Source organism: Eriocheir sinensis, chromosome 17, assembly GCF_024679095.1.
Source record: "Eriocheir sinensis breed Jianghai 21 chromosome 17, ASM2467909v1, whole genome shotgun sequence".
NCBI lineage: Eukaryota > Metazoa > Arthropoda > Malacostraca > Decapoda > Varunidae > Eriocheir > Eriocheir sinensis.
Genome location: NC_066525.1, coordinates 7,066,788 through 7,093,705, shown reverse-complemented (window position 1 = coordinate 7,093,705; position 26,918 = coordinate 7,066,788). Strand labels below are relative to the sequence as shown.

The 26,918-nt window shown below is 41.9% G+C and overlaps 2 protein-coding genes across 10 annotated transcripts in view; both read right to left on the bottom strand.

The window, feature by feature from the left end:
• The window catches only part of LOC126999881 (doublesex- and mab-3-related transcription factor 1-like), a 30,689-nt gene extending 12,353 nt beyond the window's left edge, over positions 1-18,336 (bottom strand). For 2 of the 3 annotated variants that reach the window (XM_050862997.1, XM_050863000.1), the window contains exon 1: positions 18,224-18,336. The gene's annotated coding sequence lies outside the window, so the exon portion shown is untranslated. The remainder of the gene's footprint in view (positions 1-18,223) is intronic. The other variant, XM_050862999.1, reaches the window with a different exon arrangement.
• Positions 18,337-23,716: 5,380 nt separating this feature from the next.
• LOC126999875 (calpain-5-like) overlaps positions 23,717-26,918 on the bottom strand; it is a 41,194-nt gene continuing 37,992 nt past the window's right edge. For all 7 annotated transcript variants that reach the window (XM_050862987.1, XM_050862984.1, XM_050862990.1 and 4 more), the window contains 2 exons: positions 26,395-26,534; positions 23,717-25,019 (listed from right to left, as the gene is read on the bottom strand). In XM_050862987.1, coding sequence (XP_050718944.1) covers positions 24,837-25,019; positions 26,395-26,534 — 323 coding nt within the window. In that variant the 3' untranslated portion in view covers positions 23,717-24,836. The remainder of the gene's footprint in view (positions 25,020-26,394; positions 26,535-26,918) is intronic.

The following is a 26,918-nucleotide window of genomic DNA, read 5'->3' as shown; positions in this document are numbered from 1 at the left end:
CCGTTACACACACACACACACACACACACACACACACACACACACACACACAGTACCCATAGATCGACGATAAAGAGCACTTGCTCATGTCGGGAGGGTACCTTCCGGCAATTACGAGTCCAACATGTGATCAGGACGTGGTGAATTCCACACACACATGCGGTAATATTTCTAAGCATATTTACTACGTTAGATGATGGTCATTCAAGCATTATTTATTGCGTCCGTTGGAGGAGCTTGCGGCGAGCCATTTGTGCACCCCCTCACCCCACCCCTCCACGTGCATTCTATTTTCCCTTGCAATACAAGAAAATGTATCTGTGTGTTTTTATACTTCCGTCTGTCCTACCGTCTGTAAATACTGGTGGGTGACTGGCCGGCGTGAGAGTGCACGAGGCTTGCCGGGAGCAACAGCCTGAAGCCTGTTATAATGCCTTGCCGACCCTCGCAACGCGTGGCCCTGAAGGTCATCCCTGACCTGCCTCACCGCGCAGACTAGTTCACACGCGCAGGGAAACACGTGCAACCCTCCTAACCCACCTCTCTCTCTCTCTCTCTCTCTCTCTCTCTCTCTCTCTCTCTCTCTCTCTCTCTCTTGATCGACGTTATTGGCACATCAAACAAACCACTCCCAAAGCTTGATTGATTTATATGAGGGGAGGATACTAAGTGTATCTTACACACACACACACACACACACACACACACACAGCGACGTCTATCACTATCACTGAGGTATGTTTCGTGTCACCGCACCTGTTTGACTGCCGTGAGATGTTAATAATGTCGAGGGTAAACCTGTATGCAGAGAAAATGTTCAGAGATTGTATTTTTTCCCACTGCAGTGGACATATACATATACGCCTTATAAATTTCAGTAATAAAAAAAAAACCGCATGGTGAGTGAAGAAATGAGTAGTGTAGGGATGGTAGTCATGTAAAGGCAACTGGATTGTATTTATGTGTGTATATGTATGTATGTATGTGTATGTGTGTGTGTATATATATATATATATATATATATATATATATATATATATATATATATATATATATATATATATATATATATATATATATATATATTCATGTTTATGTATTTATGTATGTACTATATATGATTCACTATGTAGTTTTATACACATTGGCCATACCGTGTATCACTCCATGCGCGATGTTATGTTCGTGTATCCCTTGAACAAAACACAATGAATTCTGAAGTGCTCCACGCCCCCAGGTTGACTAACACTGTTATAGCCAACACGTGTCGTCCCGCCGCTCCCCCCTCAGCGAGCTGTGTAAGTGACGGGCCGCTGTCTGCCCTTTAAGAATGGCAAGTTGTAGCACTGTTGAATCGAGTGCAATCCACAGGCAAGAAAAAAAAAAATTGCTCTTGGTACAGCTCAGAATAAGATTGTGGGAAAATTACACACTGCAGACGACGGCGGCTCTGCTGTCCGGTACGTGCGTGTGTAATAATATATATCTATATATATATATATATATATATATATATATATATATATATATATATATATATATATATATATATATATATGTGTGTGTGTGTGTGTGTGTGTGTGTGTGTGTGTGTGTGTGTGTGTGTGTGAGAGAGAGAGAGAGAGAGAGAGAGAGAGAGAGAGAGAGAGAGAGAGAGAGAGAGAGACGGCGGCGGCCAGCAGTTACGTCAGGCAGGCAACAGCTCGAGGCTTGGTGCAGGTCAGGGCAGAGTTCTTGGTGACTGCGGAATGACATGCTGAATCCTTCCTCCGCCTTCTCCTCGCCGCTCAGCCGCAACCTAAGAGCATCTAACCACACGAAAACACGTCAACAGACCAATAGACTCCCCCCAAAACATTAATTATCCCTTTTTATAGCAACATTGTGTGAGTCCCGTAGCTCTCCTCAGATTAGTGCTGGGCTCGCTTGAAGGTAAGCGGGTTACACTTTCTTCTATGCATGTAATATATTGTGATATGCCCGGCGTGCACGTGTGTGTGAGTAATTCACCACGGCTTGATCACGAGTTGGACTCACTTTCGCCAGCAGGTACCCTCACGAAGTGAGCAAGTGCTTATTATTGTCGATTTCTGGGTACTGCCAGGACCTCACACACCACACACCCCATCCCCCTTGCTCAAGGGGGGACAGTAACCACTCCTAGTCAACGGAAAGAATCCGGCCTGAGCGGGGCTCGAACCGCCGCCTGTTTGGCCGTGAAGCCTTGCAGCGCGGCGCTCTAACCAGTTGAGCTACCGGAGTGTGTGTGTGTGTGTGTGTGCGCTGCGGGTCTCGAGACAGCCAGCCGTTCCCCTACAGAAGGAGATCAGAGCTCAGTGACCGATCTTTGGGGAGGACTGAGACCACTCACACACAACACACCGCAACAACGAGGTCACAACTCCTCGCCTTAGGTCGCGTACCTATTCACTACTAGGTGAACAGGGGCTACACGTGAAAGAAGATAAACCCAACTTATCTTCACCCGGTCGGGGAATCGAACCCCGGTCCTTCTGGTTGTGAGGCAGACGCTCTAACCACTGAGCTACCGGGCCGTGTGTGTGTGTGTGTGTGTGTGTGTGTGTGTGTGTTCACTCACTCGCGTCTATTCTGTAAACATGGGGCTACTTTTTGTCGGTATTTGTGGGACATTTATTTATTATAGAAGTAGTTTTCTGCCCTGATATTAATGGCGTCCTCAATAGCAGAGCTTGTGCAAAGGATGTAAATGAATAAGCACTTTCGTAAGCGTCTAATACCCGCGACCACAGAGTAGTAAAGCGGATGACGTGCGGTTTTATCATCATCCTCGACATCTTCAGCCATTACTATAGCATTCCCATTTGAAACTGGCCGGTGAGGTGTTGGCCGCTGCTGGGTCAGCCCCGCCCCGCACCTTGCCACACACCCTCAACATCTCTCGTTTCCTCTCATATGTCAGCTGTTTACTACATTTAAATGAATTTAATTAAATAATTGGATAAAGTCATATAGTGTTAAGATTTTGTTTAAATACCACGACACTTGACACCGTTGGAATACAAAGAAGATATTCGTTATGTACCTCGTAAATGAATTAACTTTGCATAGTTCGAACATCAAACTCAAAAGTCGTTATCCGACCAACATGGTTTACTTGCATTAGTCCAAGTGAGACAGGAGTCTTGTTTAGCCTTGCCAGCATGCCTTGCTAGACGCCTCCCTGACCTGCATCAACTGGATTTGAGCTGAACCGCAAGACGTGGGGGGAGGCGGCGCGGCGGTACAGATTCAGAGCGCTCCCTCACCAAAGGGTAGTGAAAAAAAAAAAAAAAAACCTCACGTCACCGCCTTGACGGCCAACTCGTGTCTTAGTGAACCCTGGAGTTTAATTATTTGATAGCTTGCAGGGATTACCCCGCTGTTGTGCTACACCACTTTTTTTTTATTAAACTCCTGCTGGGGTGGCTGCAAACGTTGTACTTATGTATCTAAGGTGAACCAGGTGACTTGTAAGCTACAGCTGCTGTGGCCCACCTGTTTCTCATTTTTGTTACCCATTCTCAGAGGAAACAAGTTCAGGCCGTGTGTTGGTGCTGCCCCGTGGATTATTTTGTTTGTCCTGATCGAGGCCCACTACCGAGCCGCGGGAGAAGGGGAGATGGCACGCACCACGACGCACTTTAAGGGGCTATTATACTGGGCAAATTTATCGTGGATCTTTAGTCATAAAATCGTGGATTTTTGCCTACGTGGACATACTACCGTCGTCCTCTTATCACACCTGTTCGCACCCCAATTTTCACTCAGTGCAGTTGCTTTGGCTCTGGTGACACTCAATTTACACAAGCAACGGAAAAAGAATAGAATGTGGAGGCGGCAATGGCTTACAAGAAGAGAGGAGCACAGTGAAGTGATGCAGCTATTGCAAGAACTACGTCTAGAAGACGAGGAGGGCTACAGGCAGTGGATGAGTCAGCAAGGACCAATTTTATGAAATATTGGATGTTGTCCCATGATGTAATCTGCCACTTCCTTCAATCACTTCCTTCTATGAAGTTTTTATGCATACAATTCATGACCGGGATCCCACAAAGCTGGCATGTCCCGTAATTTATCAATTACAGTGGCCTCTGAGGCCTTGGTCCGGGCAACAACACTCTTAGTTGTGCGAATGTAGGCACAGTAGAGTGTAGCTTCTTCCTCTTCTTGTTTCCTGTTATTGCTGCTGATGATGATGGTGAGTAATACCGTCGTCCTTCGGTGAAATCTACCGTAGCTTTGGAAGATCGTTGGACACGTCAGAAAACTACGGAAATATGAGAACCACGCCAGCGAAAATCGTGGTTTCACTGAAGATTTGATGACTTGCAGGAAATGCTCCGCTGCTGTGTTACACCAATTTTTTTTAGATTAAACTCCTGCTGGGGTGGCTGCAAACATTGTATACTTGTGTATCTAAGCTTAACCAGGTGACTTGTAAGCTGCAGCTGCTGTGGCCCACCTGTGTCTCATTTTTGTTACCCATTCTCAGAGGAAATAAGTTCAGGCCGTGTGTTGGTGCTGCCCCGTGGATTATTTTGTTTATCCTGATAGAGGCCTTTTTTTTCAGTAAAGGAAACAGTTCAAGGGCAAAAAAAAAAAAAGGAAACAATAATGAAAAAAAGCCCGCTACTCACTGCTCCTACAAAAGAGTCAAAAGGAGTGGCCGAAAGATAGGTCAATTTCGGGAGAAGAGGTGTCCTGATACCCTCTTCTTGAAAGAGTTCAAGTCGTAGGCAGGAGGAAATACATATGAAGGAAGATTGTTCCAGAGTTTACCAGCTTGAGGGATGAAAGAGTGAAAATGCTGGTTAACTCGTGCGTAAGGGATTTGGACAGTACAGGAATGAGCTTGAGTAGAAAGTCTTGTGAGGCGAGGCCGCGGAAGGGGGGGGAGACATGCAGTTAGCAAGTTCAGAAGAACAGTCAGCGTGAAAATATCGATAGAAGATAGAAAGAGAGGCAGCATGGCGGCGGAATTTAAGAGGTAGAAGACTATCAGGAAGAGGAGGAGAGCTGATGACACGAAGAGCCTTAGACTCCACTCTGTCCAACAGAGCTGTGTGAGTGGAGACCCCCCCACACGTGAGATACATATTCCATACGAGGGCGGACAATGCCCCTGTATATGGATAGCAACTGTGCGGGGGAGAAGAACTGGCGGAGACGATACAGAACGCCCAGCCTCGAGGAAGCTGATTTAGTGAGAGAAGAGATGTGAAGTTTCCAGTTAAGATTTTGAGTTAAGGATAGACCGAGGATGTTTAATGTTGAAGATGGTGACAGCTGAGTGTTGTCGAAGAATAAGGGATAGGTGTTTGGAAGATTGTGTCGAGTTGATATGTGGAGAAATTGGGTTGTTGAGGCATTGAAGGACACAAGGTTCCTTTTACCCCAATCAGAAATGATAGCAAGGTCTGAGGTTAAGCGTTCTGCAGTCTCCAGTCTGGAGTCTTGTAATTCCTGTCGAGAGGGTCTTCTGTTGAAAGAAGTTGAATAATGCAGAGTGGAGTCGTCAGCGTATGAGTGGATAGGACAGTTTGTTATGGAAAGAAGAATATTGATGAATAACAGGAAGAGAGTGGGTAATAGGACAGAGCCCTGTGAAACACCACTGTTGATAGGTTTAGGGGAAGAACAGTGACCGTCTACCACAGCAGAGATAGAACGGCCGGAAAGGAAACTGGAGATAAAGGAACAGAGAGAGGGATAGAATCCGAAAGAGGGCAGTTTAGAAAGCAAAGACTTGTGCCAGACTCTATCGAAGGCTTTCGATATGTCTAGCGCAACTGAGAAAGTTTCTTCGAAATGGCTAAGAGAGGATGACCAAGAATCAGTTAAGAGAGTAAGAAGATCGCCAGTTGAACGCCCCTTGCGGAACCCATACTGGCAATCATATAGAAAGTCAGAAGTGGAAAGGTGCTTTTGAATCTTCCGGTTATGGATTGATTCAAAAGCTTTAGATAGACAGGAAAGTAAAGCTATAGGGCGGTAGTTTGAGGGATTGGAGTGGTCATTTTTCTTAGGCACAGGTTGTATGAAGGCGTACTTCCAGCAGAAAGGAAAGGTAGATGTTGATAGGCAGAGACGAAATAGTTTGACCAGGCAGGGTGTCAGGAGGCACAGTTTTTAAGGGCAATAGAAGGCACTCCATCAGGTCCATAAGCCTTCTGAGAGTTGAGGCCAGAGAGGGCATAGTAAACATCATTCTTTAGAATCTTGATAACAGGCATAAAGGAGTCAGAGGGGGGATGAGTAGGAGGAATATGCCCAGAATCGTCCAGAGTGGAATTGTTACAGAAAGTTTGAGCGAAGAGTTCAACCTTAGAGATAGATGAGACGGCGGTGCTGCCGTCAGGGTTAAGGAGAGAAGGGAAAGAAGAAGTGAAGTTGGAGAAGATATTTTTGGCTAGGTGCCAGAAGTCTCTGGAAGAATTAGAGAAAGCAAGGTTTTGACATTTACTATTGATGAAAGAGGTTTTGGTAAGTTGAAGAATAGATTTGGCACGATTCCGGGCGGAAATGTAAAGATCATGGTTAGCGGGAGTTCGAAGGCTCTGGTACCTTTTGTGAGCTGCCTCTCTATCTTTAACAGCACGAGAACAAGCGTGATTAAACCAAGGCTTTTTAGCATGAGGAATAGAGAAAATACTTGGAATGTATGCCTCCATTCCAGAGACAATCACCTCTGTGATGCGCTGGGCACACATAGAGGGGTCTCCCTCCTGGAAACAGTAATCATTCCACGGGAAATTGAAAAAGTACATCCTCAGGTCGTCCCACCGAGCTGAAGCAAAATGCCAGAAGCATCGCCTCTTCGGTGGGTCCAGAGGCTGTACAGGAGCGATAGGACAGGATACAGAAATAAGGTTGTGATCGGAGGAGCCCAACGGAGAGAACAGTTTGACAGAGTAAGCAAAAGGGTTAGAGGTAAGGAAGAGGTCTAGTATGTTGGTCCTGTCTCCAATACGGTCGGGAATACCTGTAGGGTGCTGAAGCAGCTGCTCTAGATCATTGAGAAGAGCAAAGTTGTAGGCTTGTTCACCAGGCTGGTCAGTGAAAGAGGATGAAAGCCAAAGCTGGTGGTGAACTTTGAAATCTCCTAGGATGGAGATTTCAGCGAAGGGAGAGTGGGTGAAGATGTGCTCCACTTTAGAGTTCAAATAGTCAAAGAATTTTACATAGTTAGTAGAGTTAGGTGAGAGATAAACAGAACAGATGTATTTAGTAATAGAATGACAATGAAGTCTTAGCCAGATGGTGGAAAATTCAGAAGAGTCAAGGTCGTGGGCACGAGAGCAAGTGATGTCGTTTCGTACGTAGACGCAACATCCAGCTTTGGATTGAAATTTAGGATAGAGATAGTAGGAGGGAACAGAGTAGAGATTGCTGTCAGTAGCCTCAGAAACCTGTGTTTTGGTGAGGAAGAGAAGGTGAGGTTTAGAGGAGGAAAGATGGTGCTCCACAGAATGAATTCATATGCATACGAAGACCCAAAACAAACCACATAAAGGGACAGATACAAGATAGGAACAGCCACGAACACCAAACAAACAAGGAAAATCAGAGGCAAGACGAAAGAATCTGAATACCCCTTCAATCCTGACTAGTTTCCGTCAAGCAGCAAGATTTTTAACATCTCATTTACGAGCAACACGGGACAGGATGGAGCAAGGCCGGACGGGGCTTCAGGGGGCGGTGTTTACAGCAACTGACCTACACCAACCTGTTTTGCCTGCACCTAGTAAGCTGCACGTGGAGTTGAAGTCTCATTGAGCTCCCCAGACGCAGGAACTCTCACAAGGACACACCTCCTCCCCTTCGAGTCATTGGACGACCACACAATTGCCATGGAAACTTGCCCTAATTCGGAATGATTGCATATGATTTTGAAAAGTTAAGAGTCCCCAATGTGTGATTATCCTCATCTTCAGCCATTACTATTTCAATGCAGGACGAACTGAAGGCCTTCCCTAACGTTCTGTTTGTCTGTCCGATGTCATTGCCCTCTGTCTTGCTTCGGCGAATGTTCTAGTTTTGTCTGTCCACGTGGCTATCTGACTGTCCCGACTTCTACAATTTCCGGGGTGCCACTCTGTTACTTTACTGAGCCATCTGTTAACAATTTTTCGCATTATATACCTCCCCAAGTCCATTTCTTATTACTAATCGTCATTAAAATTTCTTAAACTTCTGTCAGTTCCCTAATCCATGATGTTCGCTTTTTGTCTCTTTATGTTAAACCTATTGCATTTTTTTTCAATTCCCTCTTTGTGAACTTCTTAGTTTTATTTAAATATTTTGTGAGGCGTCAAGTTTCTGAACCTTACGTTAGGAGTGGCAGGATGCGCTGATTGTACTCCTTTCTCTTCAGGGAGAGTGGCAGGTTTTTATTCAAGATATTAGTGCTTGCCAAATTTTCTTTACTTGTTGTGTAGCTCATTATTTTTCCTGATCTGGGTGGATTTGCATTTATTGTCCTAGATATGTGTATTCCTCTACTCTCAAGTGTTTTGTTTACGATAATTACTTCTTCTCCTGCCAAGTGATTATTTAAAAATGCCTTTGTTTTATCTTAAATACTGATTCCAGACTCTCTGGAGTTCTTCGATCTCTTTTTATATATTTTCCTCAAAATCACTAAGTAGCCTTTAAGCTATGTCATCTGCGAATCTAAGGTTAAGGCATTCAGTGTTTATCTTCATACCTGTGGTGTTACACTATAATTTGATCCATGTCTTCTAAGCAAGCAGTGAATGACATTGGGGATATTATGTCACCTTGCGCCTCTATTTTTGGATGGGTAGGTTGGTGCAGAAATGTCGCACCTTAGGAGGGTTTTGTGTGTCTGGTTCACCTGACTGGAACCTGGAAGCACTTACCTTTCCCTCATAGATTAATCTTTTACTAGCCGTCCCGGACACCTTTGCTGCTGCCCAAATGCTTAATTCATCGTAGCCCTGGCGCGGGATATACATACAAGTTTGATTTCTTCGCCTCGTTCAATGGTGACCGGTATCACACACACACACACACACATTACTACTACTACAACAACTACTACTACTGCTGCTGCTGCTGCTGCTGCTGCTGCTGCTGCTGCTACTACTACTACTACTACTACTACTACTACTACTACTACTACTACGATAATTTTCTGTTACACTTTGAGGCTGAAGACATCTACAGTGGTTTAAGTCTTACCCAGCGCCCTTCTCAATCCCGGCCGTGTTTGCGTGGGCGGTTAGGGCCAATAAAGGTGTCTGTATGTGGCACAGTAGGCGTGTCAGTGCCCGACGCTCTTTGTACAGCGAGTGACACATTCAAACGTCATCAACTCTCCCCGGTGTTGCAGACTCGGGCCTACATTCCACCTCTCAACCAGGCCGCATTCTTATTGACCTCATCAGGAAAGTTTCGTTGCGTCAATTCTCGTGTCAGGTGCCACAAGCCAAACCCAAGAGGCATCCAGAATCCTCTCCCCTTTCAAACCTGTCACTGTCAGACTCTGGAACAGCCTTCTTGTATGTGTTCCTTCCTTCATTGCGGCTTAACTCGTTCAAGAGGAGAGTGTCAAGACGTCTCTGGAACTAACTTTGAGCAGCTACTGGTATCTTGATTATGTTGCGGTCATTTTTTCTATAAATTTGTCTTGCTCTTGATTTTTTCTCATACACTTAAAAAAAAAAGTATTTGTTTTTTTTCCGTCCAGAGACGTGCAATGCCGCTCACTCAGCTGACCACAACAGGCACCCCAATACCGAAATCTAATTCTACCGTCTCTGATTTCATGACACAGAAGGCACATAACACTTTATAATGTATTCAGGACAGTGTGATGATGATAATAAAGATGTAATGATTCTGCAGACGGTGTGGTGTTCTTTGTGATGATGTAGAGATGTGGTTGCGTGCGTATGTCTGTTGTAGCTCCCCCAGACACCTGCCGGCCGCTTTGACGTTGGTCTGACGAAGGGATAGAATTCGTTGGCGTGTAGTCAAAGTTCACCTGTCGAGGCTTCAGGACAGGTGTTTTAAGGAGAAGGAGGGTGACGACGGGGATGACTTTTGCGTTAATGTTTACGCCTTCTGTTGTGTGGTGGTGGGGATGACCGCGTGACTGCATTTCATCATGTCGGGGTGGCGATGACGACGTGAGTGTATCTTTATTAACTTGGTGGTAGTGACGGGCATTAAATATATGAGTGTTCAATAACAAGTTTCAGTATTGGTATCAGTTTTAGCAAACTATCGGAGTATCCATTGATATCAGCAAAATATTGGTACCGGCGAGCCCTAACAACCCCCTACACACACACACACACACACACACACAACATGGATGCAGCCAAAAAGGTAATACAGAAATTATTATCTGTAAGAAAACTGAAGGCGTTGCTAATCACGGTGACAGAGCCAAGCAAGATTACGAATCTGTCTGTGAGCGTTGCACCGTGTCAGCGTCACCTTTAGCGATAATATTATTAAGTCTCCTTCGTGCAGATCACCGGAGATTGTATGCAGTGTCATAGACATAGGCGTAAGGGACCCTTCTCATCTGGGGGGCTGAATTCTGCTTGCCCGATTTTTTTTCTTTGCCAGAAAAATGTTTTGTCTGCAAACTCATTTATGTATATATATATATATATATATATATATATATATATATATATATATATATATATATATATATATATATATATATATATATATATATATATATATATATATATATATATATATATATATATATATATATATATATATATATATATATTTTTTTTTTTTTTTGTCATGATTTCATTATTCAAGGAATAGCCCGTGGAAAAATACCGTGGGAGTCTCCGCCATTTTTGATTGAGAGAGCGGGAAGTAGCCACAGGACAGGCAGGAAAACTAGAAGGCGGGAAACAGCACCTATTTCAAATCATATTCGTTATTGCTGCTAAAGCTGAATAAAAAATAAAAAAATGTAAAAATGCAGTCACTCAAACACCTAACGCGGTGTTGGAGCCAGAGGATTTTGGAGAAAGTGAAAGGGTACAAGGAGAAGGTGAGCCTCAGATTGGTGCAGCAGTAGTGACCCGAGCAGCTGCTAAGCGTAAGAGTACTGTTAGGCCTCTCATGGTTACATCTCTTGGAGATCTAACTAACAGCGAGGACGTCAGGAAGGAGGTGGAGAGAGACGACACCCTGCACGGCGTACGCAAACGTTTGCAGGAAAACAGTGTCATTCAGCTGAACGACAACCGCGTCAGTTTTATCAAGCAGCGTGGCTTGATATATAGGCAGATTATCTCTCCCTCGGGTGAAAGGAAATTGCAGTTAGTTGTGCCTGCGAGATACAGAGGGGCTGTTCTCAAGTTAGGTCACAGTACTACTCTAGGCGGTCACATGGGAAGAGCCAAGACACTCGCTTGCGTACAAGCACATTTTTATTGGCCAGGGATAGGCCAGGAGGTAGCTAGATTTGTGAGGTCGTGCGATGTGTGTCAAAAGACTATAGATAGGGGTAGGGTAAAGCCTGCTCCCTTACAGCCACTGCCCATTATTGACTCTCCCTTTGAAAGAGTAGCAGTAGATTTGGTGGGGCCAATAGAGCCCCGAGCCAGCGATGGCTCCCGGCATATTCTTACCCTTGTAGATTTTGCCACGCGTTGGGCAGAAGCGGTGCCGCTAAAGAATATTGAGACGCAAACTGTGGCTGAAGCTCTCATGACTATATTTTGCCGAGTAGGTATACCCAGACAAATACTGAGTGATCGAGGTACTCAGTTCACTTCTGGGATGATGGAGGAAGTACTCCGTCTGCTAGCGTGCAAAGGGTTACATACCACGCCCTACCATCCCATGGGGAATGGACTGTGTGAACGTTTTAACGGCACACCTAAGAAAATGCTTAAACGCATGGCTGCCGAACAACCCAAGGAATGGCCTAGGTACCTGGCTCCTTTGTTGTTCGCGTACAGAGAAGCGCCACAGAGCTCCACCAGGTTCTCCCCGTTTGAGCTAATGTATGGTAGGTCGGTTAGGGGTCCGCTACAGTTACTGAGAGAGCTGTTGGATGACAATGTTCCGGACCCGGACGTCAAGACCACATACCTGTACGTGTTAGATCTAGGTGACAGGCTGAGAGAGACCTGTAACATTGCTAAGGAGGAGTTACTCAAAGCAAAACAAGTACAGAAAAGTTACTACGACAGGAAGGCAAAGTTGCGTAAGCTCAGTGTAGGAGAACAGTGTCTAGTTTTGCTTCCCACAGCGAGCAACAAGCTGTTAGCTCAGTGGAAGGGACCTTACGATGTTCAGGAGAAAGTTAATGACTTTAATTATATTCTCCTGGTTGACGGACACCCAAAACGGTTCCACATCAACATGTTGAAACAATACTACCGGCCAGATGCAGCCGCAGGTTGCTTGCGAGAAAGTATGATGATGAGAGGGTGAGGTGTCTAGAGTTCGTTAAAGCTCACTATTCTCAACCTCAGACCGTAGATGTGGGAGCGGCAGTAGTAATACAAGATGATGAGGACGGCGAGGCTCCTCTCACTGTCTCTTCTAGACAAACAGAGTCAGTGCATGACGTGACGTTGGGAGAAAAGTTATCCCCAGAGGAGAGGGAACAATTAGCATCGTTGCTAGAGGGTTATGCAGTTTTTTCGGACAAACCTAAGATTGCTCGGGTACCAGAGTATCGAATCGAGTTGACGAGCAAGGAGCCTGTCAGACAAAGGCCTTACCAGATTCCTTTACGACTGGTTGACGCCGTAAAAAGCGAAATCAGTGAAATGGAGGCCGCGGGTATCATAGAGAGATCAAACTCCCCCTACTGCAGCCCCATGGTAGTCGTAAGGAAGAAAGAAGGAGGAGTTTGGATTTGCGGCGATTATCGAAAAGTAAACGCAGTGACGCGTAGATGCTGAGCCAATGTCTGATCCGCAAGCCATATTTGCTACTCTGGCTGAATCTAGAATTTTTTCTAAGATAGACCTGAAGAAAGGGTTTTTCCAGATTCCTCTGAGTAAGGAAAGCTGTAAGTTGACAGCTTTTAGTACACCTGGAGGCCTGTATCAGTACAAAGCCTTATCCTTCTGGATGACCAACTCGTCAGCAGCTTTTAACAAAGTCATGCGCGAGGTCATGAGAGGTATGGAAGGAGTGGAGCTTTTCGTGGATGACGTATTAATTCACTCACCCACATTCAGGCAGCATGTAGAGACCCTCAGGTTAGTGTTCGAGCGGCTTCGGCGCTACAACCTGACCATTAAGCCCAGTAAGTGCTTGATTGGGCACGAAAAGGTGCCATTCTTAGGACATGTCATTGGTGAGGGACAGTATGGGTGCCAGATGGATAAAATAGAAAAGGTTAGAAATGCTCCACGTCCTCAGACCAAAACTCAGGTAAAGTCATTCTTGGGCTTAGCTGGATATTACCAGAATTATATCCCCAATTGCGCTGTCATTGCTGCCCCTCTGCATGAATTGTTGAGAAACATGCACCCAGTAAGGTACTATAGACAGGCGCTTAAGAGGAAGCCTTCGCGACACTTAGAGCATGTTATGCAAAGAGCCCATTTTGCAGCTGCCTGATTTCAATAAGCAGTTCATTCTGCGTACCGATGCATCACAGGAGGGCATTGGTGCCGTGTTGATGCAAGAGAGTAATAATCAGGTGTTTCCTGTAAGTTATAACAGCAGGAAGTTGCGTCCAGCTGAGAGAAACTACTCCACGGTAGAAAAGGAGCTCCTTGCAGTAGTAGAGGGAATCAAGAAATATTACTTTTACCTATATGGCGACCAATTCGTTATCGAAACTGATCATATGTCCCTAGCCAGTTTGAAAACTTGTAAGAACGCAAATGCACGTCTGATGCGTTGGGCGTTGTATCTCCAGCAGTTTCAGTTCACTGTAAAGTACATAAAGGGACAAGCCAACGTTGGGGCGGACTTCCTGTCCCGTCTGGTAGCAGAGTAAGATGATCAAAGTGGACAGGTTAGGTGGTTCAGAGACCTATATTCGGATCTTGGGACCTCAAGATTCAGCTGAACCAAGGAACCAAGTGACGAAAGTGTTCAGATTAGGTGGTTTCGAGGATGGTTGGCGGAGCACCCCGCCATCCGGCCATGTGTTTTCGAACTGATAGGATATATATATATATATATATATATATATATATATATATATATATATATATATATATATATATATATATATATATATATATATATATATATATATATATATATATATATATATATATATATATATATATATATATATATATATATATATATATATATATATATATATATATATATATATATATATATATATATATATATATATATATATATATATATATATATATATATATATATATATATATATATATATATATATATATATATATATATATATATATATATATATATATATATATATATATATATATATATTTATTTATTTATATATATATTTTATATATATATGCGGTGGCTGAGTGGTTAGTGTGCGTGCCCTGCATTCACCGCGTTCAGGACGACGCGGGTTCGAATCCCTACGCTACCACCTGTGATTTTTCAGTCACTGCCGAGTGCCCTATGCTATCCTGAAGACCACACATCAACCCGGACTCTAAGAAGAAACCGTCCAGGTGAATCAAGAATGAATTCCGGGTGGCAGCATGAGCCAAGAATTAATGGCGCCACTATAAAAATTGCCAGTCCCATGACGGGTTTGGGCCGACCACCAGGCCTCTGAAGAAATCCTACCGGCGCTATAGGCGAAAACGTAAAAAATATTATATATATACTATACTTGTAACGGGGAGCAAAAATCACGAGTAAAACACACACACACACACACACACACACACACACACATGAAGGTTAACTTAATTGCTAAATTTGCCTCATATTAATGTTACAAGTGTTGCGTGAAGCTTAAAATATCAAATTGAACAGAGTAATGTGTATGCGCTATACTCCTAATGTAATACTAATTGCTTAATAGATTTTACTCTAAAATATCATTCAAAGGTCGGATTTGACTCACGAGCCGGCGTGCCAGTTCAGTAGCCCTGTTAGGGTGCTACGCAGTGGCGGACCTTTAAAATTTGGCGCCCGGGGCAGTATACTGACCACTGGCGCCCCCTGCGTTAGTCCTTGGTAAAAGTAGTTATCAAATGTCAGGCTAGTGGAACACGAACAACCTCAAAGGCAGTGAGAAACACAGAGCGAAAAGTAGGTACACGGCATATACTTTCTGGGAACAGCGCAGGTAAAATCACACTTTAACTGACTCAACTGCAGAAATTATATTTTTTTACAATTCATATGAAAAAAAAAACATGATTTTCTTAATATTAAGTCGCCATCAAGATTTACGACATACTGCTATGCTCAGATTGAAATTGACCACACACCTACCTCCAGGAAGTCCTCAGGCGCTATTGGCCTCTCATTTAATGAGGTTGGTGCATTGATGGCGGCGTGAGACGTGATCAAGTGAAGGCGGTTGGAGGAGTTGGCCGAGTGTTCGCGCGAGGGAAAAAATGACGCTCTCAATCTACCAGGATAGGTGCCCACAGCTTTAAAGGGCGCTTTAGCAGTGGGGACCGACCATCCCCAAACTCCCCTTTTGCCCAATTAAAAATTGCAAAAAATTGTCGATTTTCGCAAAAACTTTGATGCCGCAGATCAACGCGCCGTCCAATTGTGTGCCCGGGTCCAAAAATTCAAGTCACAATTGAGCGTATGCAGTCAGAAAGGCCCAAAATGCCTGAAAACAGCGGAAAATGACCATTCGTCGCGGAAACGTCCTGTTAAAACTATGATTTGGTGCCGTAGATCGATCCGCCGTCTAATTTTGTGCCCGATTATAAAATTGTAAGCTGAAATATTAGCGTATGTGGTCGGAAACTCGGAATGGCGGTAAATGGCCGAAAAGAGCCGAAAATGGCCATTTTTTGCCCAAAGCCCTACGCCCTTTGTCCGCCCAGCAGTGAATGGGTACCAGGTATTAATCGGGGGTTGTGCCCCGTCCCCTGGGATTTATTCCCTTCTCCTATAATTCCTTCCCCTTCTGTCTCTCTCCGGCATATGACCACAGATGCTGCGCCGACTAAACGAAACTTTCCAACTTTGATCCGTCTTCCAGTTTTTTGTGATTTTAAGGTCGAAATTCGAAAGAATATGGTCAGTATAAAAAAAAAAAAAAAAAAAAAAAAGGCGATTCCCCGCCAACGTGTGTGGACCCCCATAGCCACCAACGTGTGTAGACTCACAGAAAATATACCCATCCCCAAACGCACTCAGCTTCGCTCGCGAAGCTGAGTGCGTTTGGGGATGGTTTCAATGCCTGCTAACTTTGTCAAGTATTTATAGTCAAGTATGATGTATGTATGCAAAGTAGAAAGGTTGGATGATGCTATGTATGCGTTGGAATTTACTAATGACGAATAACATTTGAGATACAACCATTTTTTTTCGGCAATTAGTGTTATAAATAGAAGACGCCTATATGAGTTGACGGTAAGTAATATATAAATATATATATATATATATATATATATATATATATATATATATATATATATATATATATATATATATATATATATATATATATATATATATATTTTATCATGTCCTACAGTACTGTATAGCATACACCACCATGTTTTATAGTACGATATAGCCTACACCATCATGTCTTAAGGTACTAGATAACCTAATCCATAATGTCCTACAGTAGTGGTAACAGGAATTAGATTGTCTGTATCATGAAAAATGCTAGCAATATAGCAAAATTTCCTTCACTTTCACTATTTTTTATACGGGGCTTGAAGGTTTGCGTGCTTACATTGTCTCAAGCAGAGGAAAATGATGTATTGGCGCAGATTCTGGTATCTAATTTTGGCGCCCCCCAAAACTGCCCCCCCCCCCATACGTCCGCCACTGTTGCTACGATGGCTTCTTTGCCCGAAAAATCTTTGTGCCCAAACCTGGGGGGTATGGTCACAGAGGCATTCTTTTAAAACTGCATTCATCGGTTATCGGACATAAAAATATAGTGGAAAAGAATGGTTGATAATTTTCTTCGAGAAGTTTGGTAAAGTTATCATACAAGAACATCTAACAACTTTACCGAACGTCCCAATGAGTAATCAATCATCCTGGTGGACGAAGCGAACAATTAGGCTACACAAGCCTTTTTACAGTTGATGCAAAGATTACGAGGAAAGTAGATGGAGGAATGTAAAATACTACAGAAAGATCTAAACAGGATTCACGTATGGAGTTGGGTGTGGAAAAGGAAATTCAACGTAGAGAAATGCGAATTTTTGAGGGTAGGTAAAAGTACTAAGAAGCTATCACTGATCTCTTATTGGAAACTGAACAAATGGCACACAGAAAGAGGGGAGGAATTTGGGAGCGTTGGTCCAGGATAATTTTTCACCTGAAAAGCACTTATATAAGTTTATCTTAGACCCCCATAGGCTGTTGACAAACGTAAGAATGAATTTTCACTAGACGGGCGAAGAGATGAAGAAATTGTTGGTGAAAAAGACTTCGCAGCCTGCTATTACAGATCTGCTTTTTGTAGAGATGATCGACAAGGGGACATGGAAATCAATTTAAAAATGACAAAACGTTTAAAGGATATAAAAAATACAGTTTCCTACATCGATGCCTCGAACAGCGGGGTAGGTAGCCTGGCAATGAGATCGTCTAGTCCAAACACTTCGTGAATTTATTTAATGACAAATTTGACCGACTGAAATTCGAAGACGGGCCCCAAGAACCTGGCTCATTTCATGTATACCGCAACTATAACACACACACACACACACACACACACACACACACACACACTCTTCGCCGTTGCTTCGTGGGTCGGGATGAACAGGTTTCAACAAGTTATTAATTCCCCTTGGACAATCACGGCGATAATTCACCATGGCTGTTCGATTCTCCATATATATATATATATATATATATATATATATATATATATATATATATATATATATATATATATATATATATATATATAATGTATGTGCGCGCGCGTGTGTGTGTGTGTGTGTTTGATTATAATATACACATACGCACAGGCGGTGTATGTATGCACGAGTGCACGAACAAATGTGTAGACAGCCACCTTGCACACGGGCGAGGCTCGGCGTGGCGTACTTACTATGAGTGAAGGTGAGCGACGAAGCCACGAGGTGAGTGACGTGGCGGCGTACGCAGCCACCCTTCCGCTACCTACCACAGCCACTGCACAACTGAGTACTGACCGACACTTCCTCAGGCTCAGCCCCACTGCCGCTCCTGCTCCAGCTCCAGCAGACTGAGCACCTCTTATCGCCTCCTTACCCCTTCCTCCGCACGACCGTCTTTACAGCCTTGCCTCGTCACAACTTGACAGTTACGTCTACACCTTTCAGTCGTTTCATTACCGTTTCTACCTTAGTTTGGTTTACGTAGTTTTTTACGGTGTAAAATAATATATATATATATATATATATATATATATATATATATATATATATATATATATATATATATATATATATATATATATATATATATATATTATATATTATTATTATTATTATTATTATTATTATTATTATTATTACTAAGAATGCACCTGAACCAGCATATAAAGTTCCAACCGGAACCGGAACTGGCTGAACTATAAAAAGTTCCGGCCGGAACCTGAACTAAAAAACTTCTGAGATGAAACACTCGTTATACTATAATATATATATATATATATATATATATATATATATATATATATATATATATATATATATATATATATATATATATATATATAAGATAATAAGAACATAAAAACATAAGAACGTAAAAGGAGTCTGCAAGAGGCCGGTTGGCCTATACAAGGCAGCTCACTCTCAACCCCACCTTACCTCAATACCCACAACATGGTTTCCAAGCCTGTTCCATTCATCTACCACTCTTTTGGTAAACCAATTCTTGCCCATGTTGCTACGTGTCCTACCTGGTTCTTTTACAACCAAAACCCTATTGACATCCCTTTCATTGAAGCCCTTCATCCATTTATAGACTTCGATCAGGTCTCCTCGCATCCTTCGCCTTTCTAAAGAGTGTAGATTTATATGTTTCAGTTTGTCTTCACAAGGCAAGTTGCTCACCCCCTAAATCATATTTGTCATCCTCCTCTGTACAGATTCTAACATCTTGATATCCATTCTATAGTAGGGTGACCAGGACTGCACCGCATAACCGAAATGAGGTCTAACTAGTGCTATTGCTTACACTCCTTGAGATGAAACCCAGTACCCTGTTTGCACGATTTTTAGCCTGAATGCATTGAGCCCTAGGACGGAGGTCAGCTCTCTCACATCCAGACCTGCTTAGAGGAGTGCCATTTAAAGAGTAACTGTGTGAGGGGTTATTCCTACCTACACTCAGAATACTACACTTCCCGACATTGAATTCCATCTGCCACTTCCCTGCCCAATCATATAGTTTGTCAAGCTCATCCTGGAGAACATTAGCGTCCTGGTCTGATTGGATTACCCTACAGATCTTGGTACCATCTGCGAACTTACTGACATCACTGCTAATTCCTGTGTCTAAATCATCGATGTAAATAATAAAAAGCAGCAGACCCAGCACAGACCCCTGTGGGACTCCACTCGTAACACTGCCCCATTCAGATTTTTTTTCTTACCATTGATTTGCACTCTCAGCTTCCTACCACTAAGCCATGCCCTAATCCATGCAGCTCAAAACTTTCCCATCTATGCCGTGAGATTTTAATTATAGTAATAGCCGGTGATGAGGGCCTTTGTCGAACACTTTATTGAAACCTAGAAACAGTATGTCATAGTTTTCATCTCTGTCAACCGCCTCGATTACTTTTGTGTAGAAGGACAACAGGTTAGTAAGGCAAGACCTACCCTTCGTGAACCCATGCTGTGAGTCATGAATTAAATTATGCTTCTCTAAATGGTCCTGAATGCTCCTGGTTATAATTGACTTCAACATCTTGCCTACAACTGATATCAAGCTAATTGGGTGATAATTTGAGGTTGCTGACTTGTTTCCCTTTTTAAAAATCGGCGTCACATCAGCTACTTTCCATTGGTTAGGCACATATCCAGAATTTACCGACATCTTAAAGATATTGGTAAGAGGGCCACTGAGAACCTCCTTGCATTCTTTCAGAATCCTTGGGAATATTTCGTCTGGGCCCGGCGATTTGTTTTTCTTCAACCTACCAATCTCATCCTGGACTCATAGTGATGATCACATCCCTCAACTTGTCGTTATCTTCGCCCTCATATACCTTAACACACACACACACACACACTCTCTCTCTCTCTCTCTCTCTCTCTCTCTCTCTCTCTCTCTCTCTCTCTCTCTCTCTCTCTCTCTCTCTCTCTCTCTCTCTCTCTCTCTCTCTCTCTCTCTCTCATCATAAATTACTTTACAAATTAAAGCAAATAGGTATTGACGGTCAAGTAAACCAATGGATCGCGAATTGGTTGAGCAACAGACAACAAAGAGTAGTGATTGACGGATTTAACTCAGAGTGGGCGCCTGTCACTAGTGGCGTCCCTCAGGGCTCGGTCCTTGGCCCAGTGCTCTTCATTATTTACATCAACGACGTGGATGTTGGACTCAATAACCGCATTAGTAAATTTGCAGACGACACAAAGATTGGCAACTCGGTTCTCACTGACAAAGACAGGCAAAGCCTCCAAGAGGATTTGCACAAAATTTCAGCTTGGTCGGATAGATGGGAGATGCCCTTTAACGTAGACAAGTGCCAGGTCCTTCAAGTTGGAACGAGGAATAAGAAGTTCGAATACGAAATGCGCGGTGTTAAACTCAAAAGCGTTCAATGCGTCAAAGACTTGGGGGTCAAAATCGCGTCAAACCTCAAATTCTCACAGCAATGCATCGATGCAGCAAATAAAGCGAACAGAATGATGGGCTTCATTAAAAGAAACTTTGTATTCAAGAATAAAGATGTAATACTTACGCTCTACAACAGTTTAGTCAGACCCCACTTGGAATATGCGGTACAGTTTGGTCTCCCCACCATGCAAAGGATATTGCTAAATTAGAAGGTGTTCAGCGTCGGGCAACGAAAATGATCCCTTCCTTGCGCAACAAATCCTACGAAGAAAGGCTTTCTACCCTTAACATGTTCTCTCTTGAGAAACGTCGCCTCCGAGGAAAACTGATCGAATGTTTTAAAATACTTAATGGTTTCACGAATGTAGACAGATCAACATTGTTTATGATCGATGACACTTTGCGCACGAGGAACAATGGCGTAAAACTCAGATGTAGACAAGTAAATTCAGACTGCACCAAATTTTTCTTCACCAACGTTGTAGTGCGAGAATGGAATAAGCTTCCACCGTCAGTGGTCCAGTGTAACACGATTGACTCCTTCAAAAATAAGCTCGACCGTCACTTCCTCTTAATATCAACTAGAGTAGAAATGCAACGTTTGGAGTCTTCTGATTAATGTAAAATCTCTGTGGTTTGATGACAGACCACCAAGTGGTGAACGTGGGGTCTGTGTTGTCTGTTTTTCTGTCTCTCTCTCTCTCTCTCTCTCTCTCTCTCTCTCTCTCTCTCTCTCTCTCTCTCTCTCTCTCTCTCTCTCTCTCTCTCTCTCTCTCTCTCTCTCTCTCTCTCTCTCTCTCTCTCTCTCTCTCTCTCTCTCTCTCTCTCTCTCTCTCTCTCTCTCTCTCTCTCTCTCTCTCTCTCTCTCTATATATATATATATATATATATATATATATATATATATATATATATATATTTAGAGAGAGAGAGAGAGAGAGAGAGAGAGAGAGAGAGAGAGAGAGAGAGAGAGAGAGAGAGAGAGAGAGATTTACAAAGATTTACAAAGAAAATCAGACCACACAGACCCCATGGTCCAGACTAGGTGGCTTGTCCTTAAACCTAAGTGATTCTACATTAATCAGATGGCTCCAAAACGTTGCATTTCTACTCTAGTTAATATTAAGTTCAATGAAGTGCAATGTTGGTGAAGAAAAATTTGGTGCAGTCTGAATTTACTTGTCCACATTTGAGTTTTATGCCATTGTTCCTCGTTCGCAAAGTGTCATCGATCATAAACAATTTTGTTCTGTCAACATTCGTGAAACCATTAAGTATTTTAAAACATTCGATCAATTTTCCTTGGAGGCAGCGTTTCTCAAGAGAGAACATGTTAAGAGTGGAAAGCCTTTCTTCGTAAGATTTGTTGCGCAAGGAAGGGATCATTTTTGTTGCCTGACGCTGAACACCTTCTAATATAGCAATGTCCTTTGCATGGTGGGGAGACCAAAACTGTACCGCATATTCCAAGTGGGGTCTGACTAAACTATTGTAGAGCGGAAGTATTACATCTTTATTCTTGAATAAAAAGTTTCTTTTAATGGAGCCCAACATTCTGTTCGCTTTATTTGCTGCATCAATACATTGATGTGAGAATTTGAGGTTTGACGCGATTTTGACCCCCAGGTCCTTAACGCATTGAACGCTTGTGAGTTTAACGCCGCCCATTTCGTAATCAAACTTATTTCTTGTTCCAACTTGAAGGACCTGGCACTTGTCTACATTAAAGGGCATCTCCCATCTATCCAACCAAGCTGAAATTTTGTGCAAATCCTCTTGGAGGCTTTGCCTGTCTTTGTCAGAGAGAGAGAGAGAGAGAGAGAGAGAGAGAGAGAGAGAGAGAGAGAGAGAGAGAGAATCTGCTGAACGATGACTAGAAGGAGCGTTGCATACAGGTGTTTATATCGCTCAGTGCGCGAGAAGAGGCGAGAGTTGTGGCAGGACAAATCGTGGCTGCTTCACCACAAAGACGCGCCGGCTCACAAAACCATGAGCAGTGTTGAGCATCCATCAGTTCCTGGCCGAGAAGAACACCGCCATGTTGGAGCAACCACCCCATTCACCCGACCTGACTCCGTGTGATTATTTCCTTTATCTCAAGCTCAAGGGGTTCATCAAAGGGACCCGTTTTCCGGACTTGGAAGCCATCAAGTTATTTGTGACCCCAGTCCTGGAAATTTTCTGACACACCGTGTCTGTGAGAGAGAGTGTGTGTATGTATGTATATATATATATATATATATATATATATATATATATATATATATATATATATATATATATATATATATATATATATATATATATATATATATATATATATATATATATATATATATATATATATATATATATATATATATATATATATATATATATATATATATATATATATATATATATATATATATATATATATAATGGAATGTGGGTGAGGGTGCATTATTGGCCGGTATTAAGACACTTCCGCCTCTCACATCAACTATGTATTTCCAAAGGCCAAAGAGGAGACTAATTGGGTTCTAATGTTTGTTTCTTTTAAGTTCATGGTGCAGAAGAAGGGTCAAACAACCACCAGGGTCAGAAAACTACCACTGGAAATGCCCACAACTTCTACGAAAGCCTTGTCAAACATGTGTTGTGTGCCAAAATGTTTAAGAATACGACCAATTATCGTTCAGTGAATAATAAATTAATAAGTCACACCTGTGGATGGTGGGTGTCTTCACTAATAACTGTTTAAAATTAGTGGTAATAAAACAAACAGTTTGATGCAACTTTAGATTATATGTTTCAACACATTGTGCATCACAGTATGTGGGTCATTATGTCTAACTATACAGTAATCTGTTCCCAAAGAGTAACACTAAGAATCAACAACTGCTGGTATCAGGGAAAGTGACTGATTATAGGCATTAGTCATTTGCTTGATACTAACATTTGTATTATTTACAGTAACTGTATAAAATGGATATTGTAACTTTTTGTGTGGCCTGCACCTATATTTCACTTATGAAGACCATATAAAAATATAGGAATTAAAGGAACAATATATCTTCATCAGTGCTTTTTTTTTTTTTAACTGTACTAATGAGTAAAATTTCATTTTTTGAGCTAGGCACATGCATCAGTGCATGGGTGAGGCGATACAGTAACACACATTGTACCTAGGCATAAGCTGACTGCAGCAGATTGGTTCGTATCCAATCCTGGGACAACGGCATGAAAAGAAAAATATTGCAGTGTGAAAGGAAAGACCATTTGTTCTTTGATTTCTTTCACTACTTTTGCATCAGTAAACTAATAATAGCACAATCCTTTTCATATTTCTGTTCCACACAAAAACATTAATACAGTGTAAAAATATAAAAAAGAATACAAAAACTAATCATACATAAGTAACTAATATGCATACGCCCAAGATGTCATTTGCAACTTTAAGTTTGTCATGGAAAATACTGCCAGTGTGTTAAAACCTATAGTTCATTAATGTTCACTTGTTTTCAGTCTAATACCCAAAAGATCTTCATCAAAATAGAATTATACTGTCAAAATCCACACTCGTCAACAAGGAATAGACAGTGAACTGTAGTTCATGCACCTCCCATACTCATTCAGTCATCTATTCATAAGTCTGCAGCACACGCCCAACACCTCGGGCTCACATCTCTGTGGCTTGTCATATAAAATATCAGTAGCTTGAATTTGCATATACAGGACTTATATTTCTGAGAATTAGTTAGCATTTAAGAATAGTACACTTGTTTTCTCTCTTTGTATATAAAATATTGTGACATATTTCTCATCAATACAAAATAATAGAAATGCTGTTCAAATTTTGAAAACATACATACAACTATACATTAATTGTTGTCTGTAGATGGGAACTAGATGCTGGTCAGGTCATCATCACTGTACACTTGCACCAGAAGATGCCCTTGTTTCTCTACAGTTTTCTCCTTGCGTCTGCCATACAGTGAAAGCTGAACCTGGGTGTAGTTCGGGTTGATAGGTGCAGTAACCTCAGCTCGCCCAATGAAGCCGTCCACTAACATGTTGCTGTTCCAGATCTGTTGGTGACAATATTTAGTTAGAAGTGACTATCAGTATACAGTCTTGAACATTCCCTACTTAAAATCTATATACGATTCCCTACAATCAGTTATATTATGCCTGTGACTGGTGGTGCAATCACGTGATCCCTGACCCACACATTGACAGCACGATCATAGGATTATTATTATGTCTCACAGTAGTGATGCGATCATGGTAAGAGTATCCTGCACAGGAGTGAGTGTTCCCTACCCACAATGCACTCAGAATGCACAGAAAGTTCCACTCCCTCTCCTCCCATTGCACAACTCAGCTCTGAGAAGTGTATTATTATGATGTTACTGTATATATAGACTATTAACCCTTATACTCCGTGATAAAATGAGTTGGTGGTGTTAAGTTACGAACTTAAAAAGCGAGTAACTAATGTTATCAGGTATTCCCTTGCCTACCTCAGTGTTCAGTCAAATTATTGTAATAAACACAGGGACAATTATATATCATTTGAAAGCTTAGAAGTTGCCCTCTGCTAAGATGTAATCATAAATGAACAAATGGAACTTATATATTCCTCTAGATGGGAAACCTCCAGTATCACCTCACACTCGTCATCTGACATCATCCTTGTGTCACACTCCACTCTTATCTAGGTCAATAAAAAGACAAAAAAACAATTCTCAAGTATTGTCATGTATCATATCATGTGCCTGAAATACTTATTTTCTCATGGAAATACATATATATCTGCTATATTGCCTAGAAAATTGTAAAAAATGATAAAATACAGCACATATCATGATCATGTACTCACCGCAGGAAAATCTGGAGCCTGACTACAACATAAACAAATCCTTGTAAAAGCTGGGATGTGATTGGCCAAGCATCCAGCAAGTTGAAAGCAAAGGGCCAATGACAGGGCTTGATGTATGCCTCAAGCATAAACAAACTGTGTGTCATAAGATGAACACGATATTTGAAGAGCACCACGATCGTGGCGTGACGGAGACTAACATAAAAGCCATGCCTGACGGAGTATAAGGGTTAATAAGTACCTTCACCACACTGTCAACACAAAATAAAGTTTTTGTATCAAATTGAAACATGTAAATGGAGTTGCCCTTCAGTCCTGGCATTGTTCCTTTATGCTGCAACTAAGCAATCATTCGTTCTCTGAGCAGATGACTTTATGAATTTTTAAGGTGAAGGTGGGTTTCAGAATGTTGAAATCCATGATTAGAGTGACAGAGTTACTCTGAGAACTAATGTTGAGTCATGTCATATGTTGAATTTTTTTTTTTTTTCTTCTTCTCAGATTATCCACATATATTTTATGCCGTAATTTCTATACTACCACCTAGGCAACTGTAGCTATGAAACACCAACTCCACTCACTTCAATCACAATGGGTTGTTCAGGCTTTGCACGGTAGAAGATGGCTGTGGTGTTCCATTTAGGGTTTGCGGTGCCCTTTTCAACTGGTGTTCGAACTGTTTCTCCTTCACACTTTATGATGCAATAAGAATCAGGGTCACCTGTGAAAAAGCATCAAAATAATAGCTTCCTTACGTAAGGTAATTTTAATACTGATGGCATTCATTTTAGTAAGAGGAGTTTTAAGACTTTTCTCCCACAAAAGTTGATCATGTGCCTCTAAAACACCAGTATTTCATATTCAACACACAAGGCACAGTATCTCAAAGAACACAAATCAATCTTAATACATTAATACATTAACTAATATACAGGTAGAGCCTTACAAATACACATATTAAAGTGCCTAACATTACTTATCAATACAGTACAAATAGCTTGCCATCCCTACTTTCACTTGAAAAAATATATATACCTTTAGCTCAAATTTAAGATTGTTTCAGCATTCCAAGTTATAAGCAGTCCCACAATATTGCCTATCATTT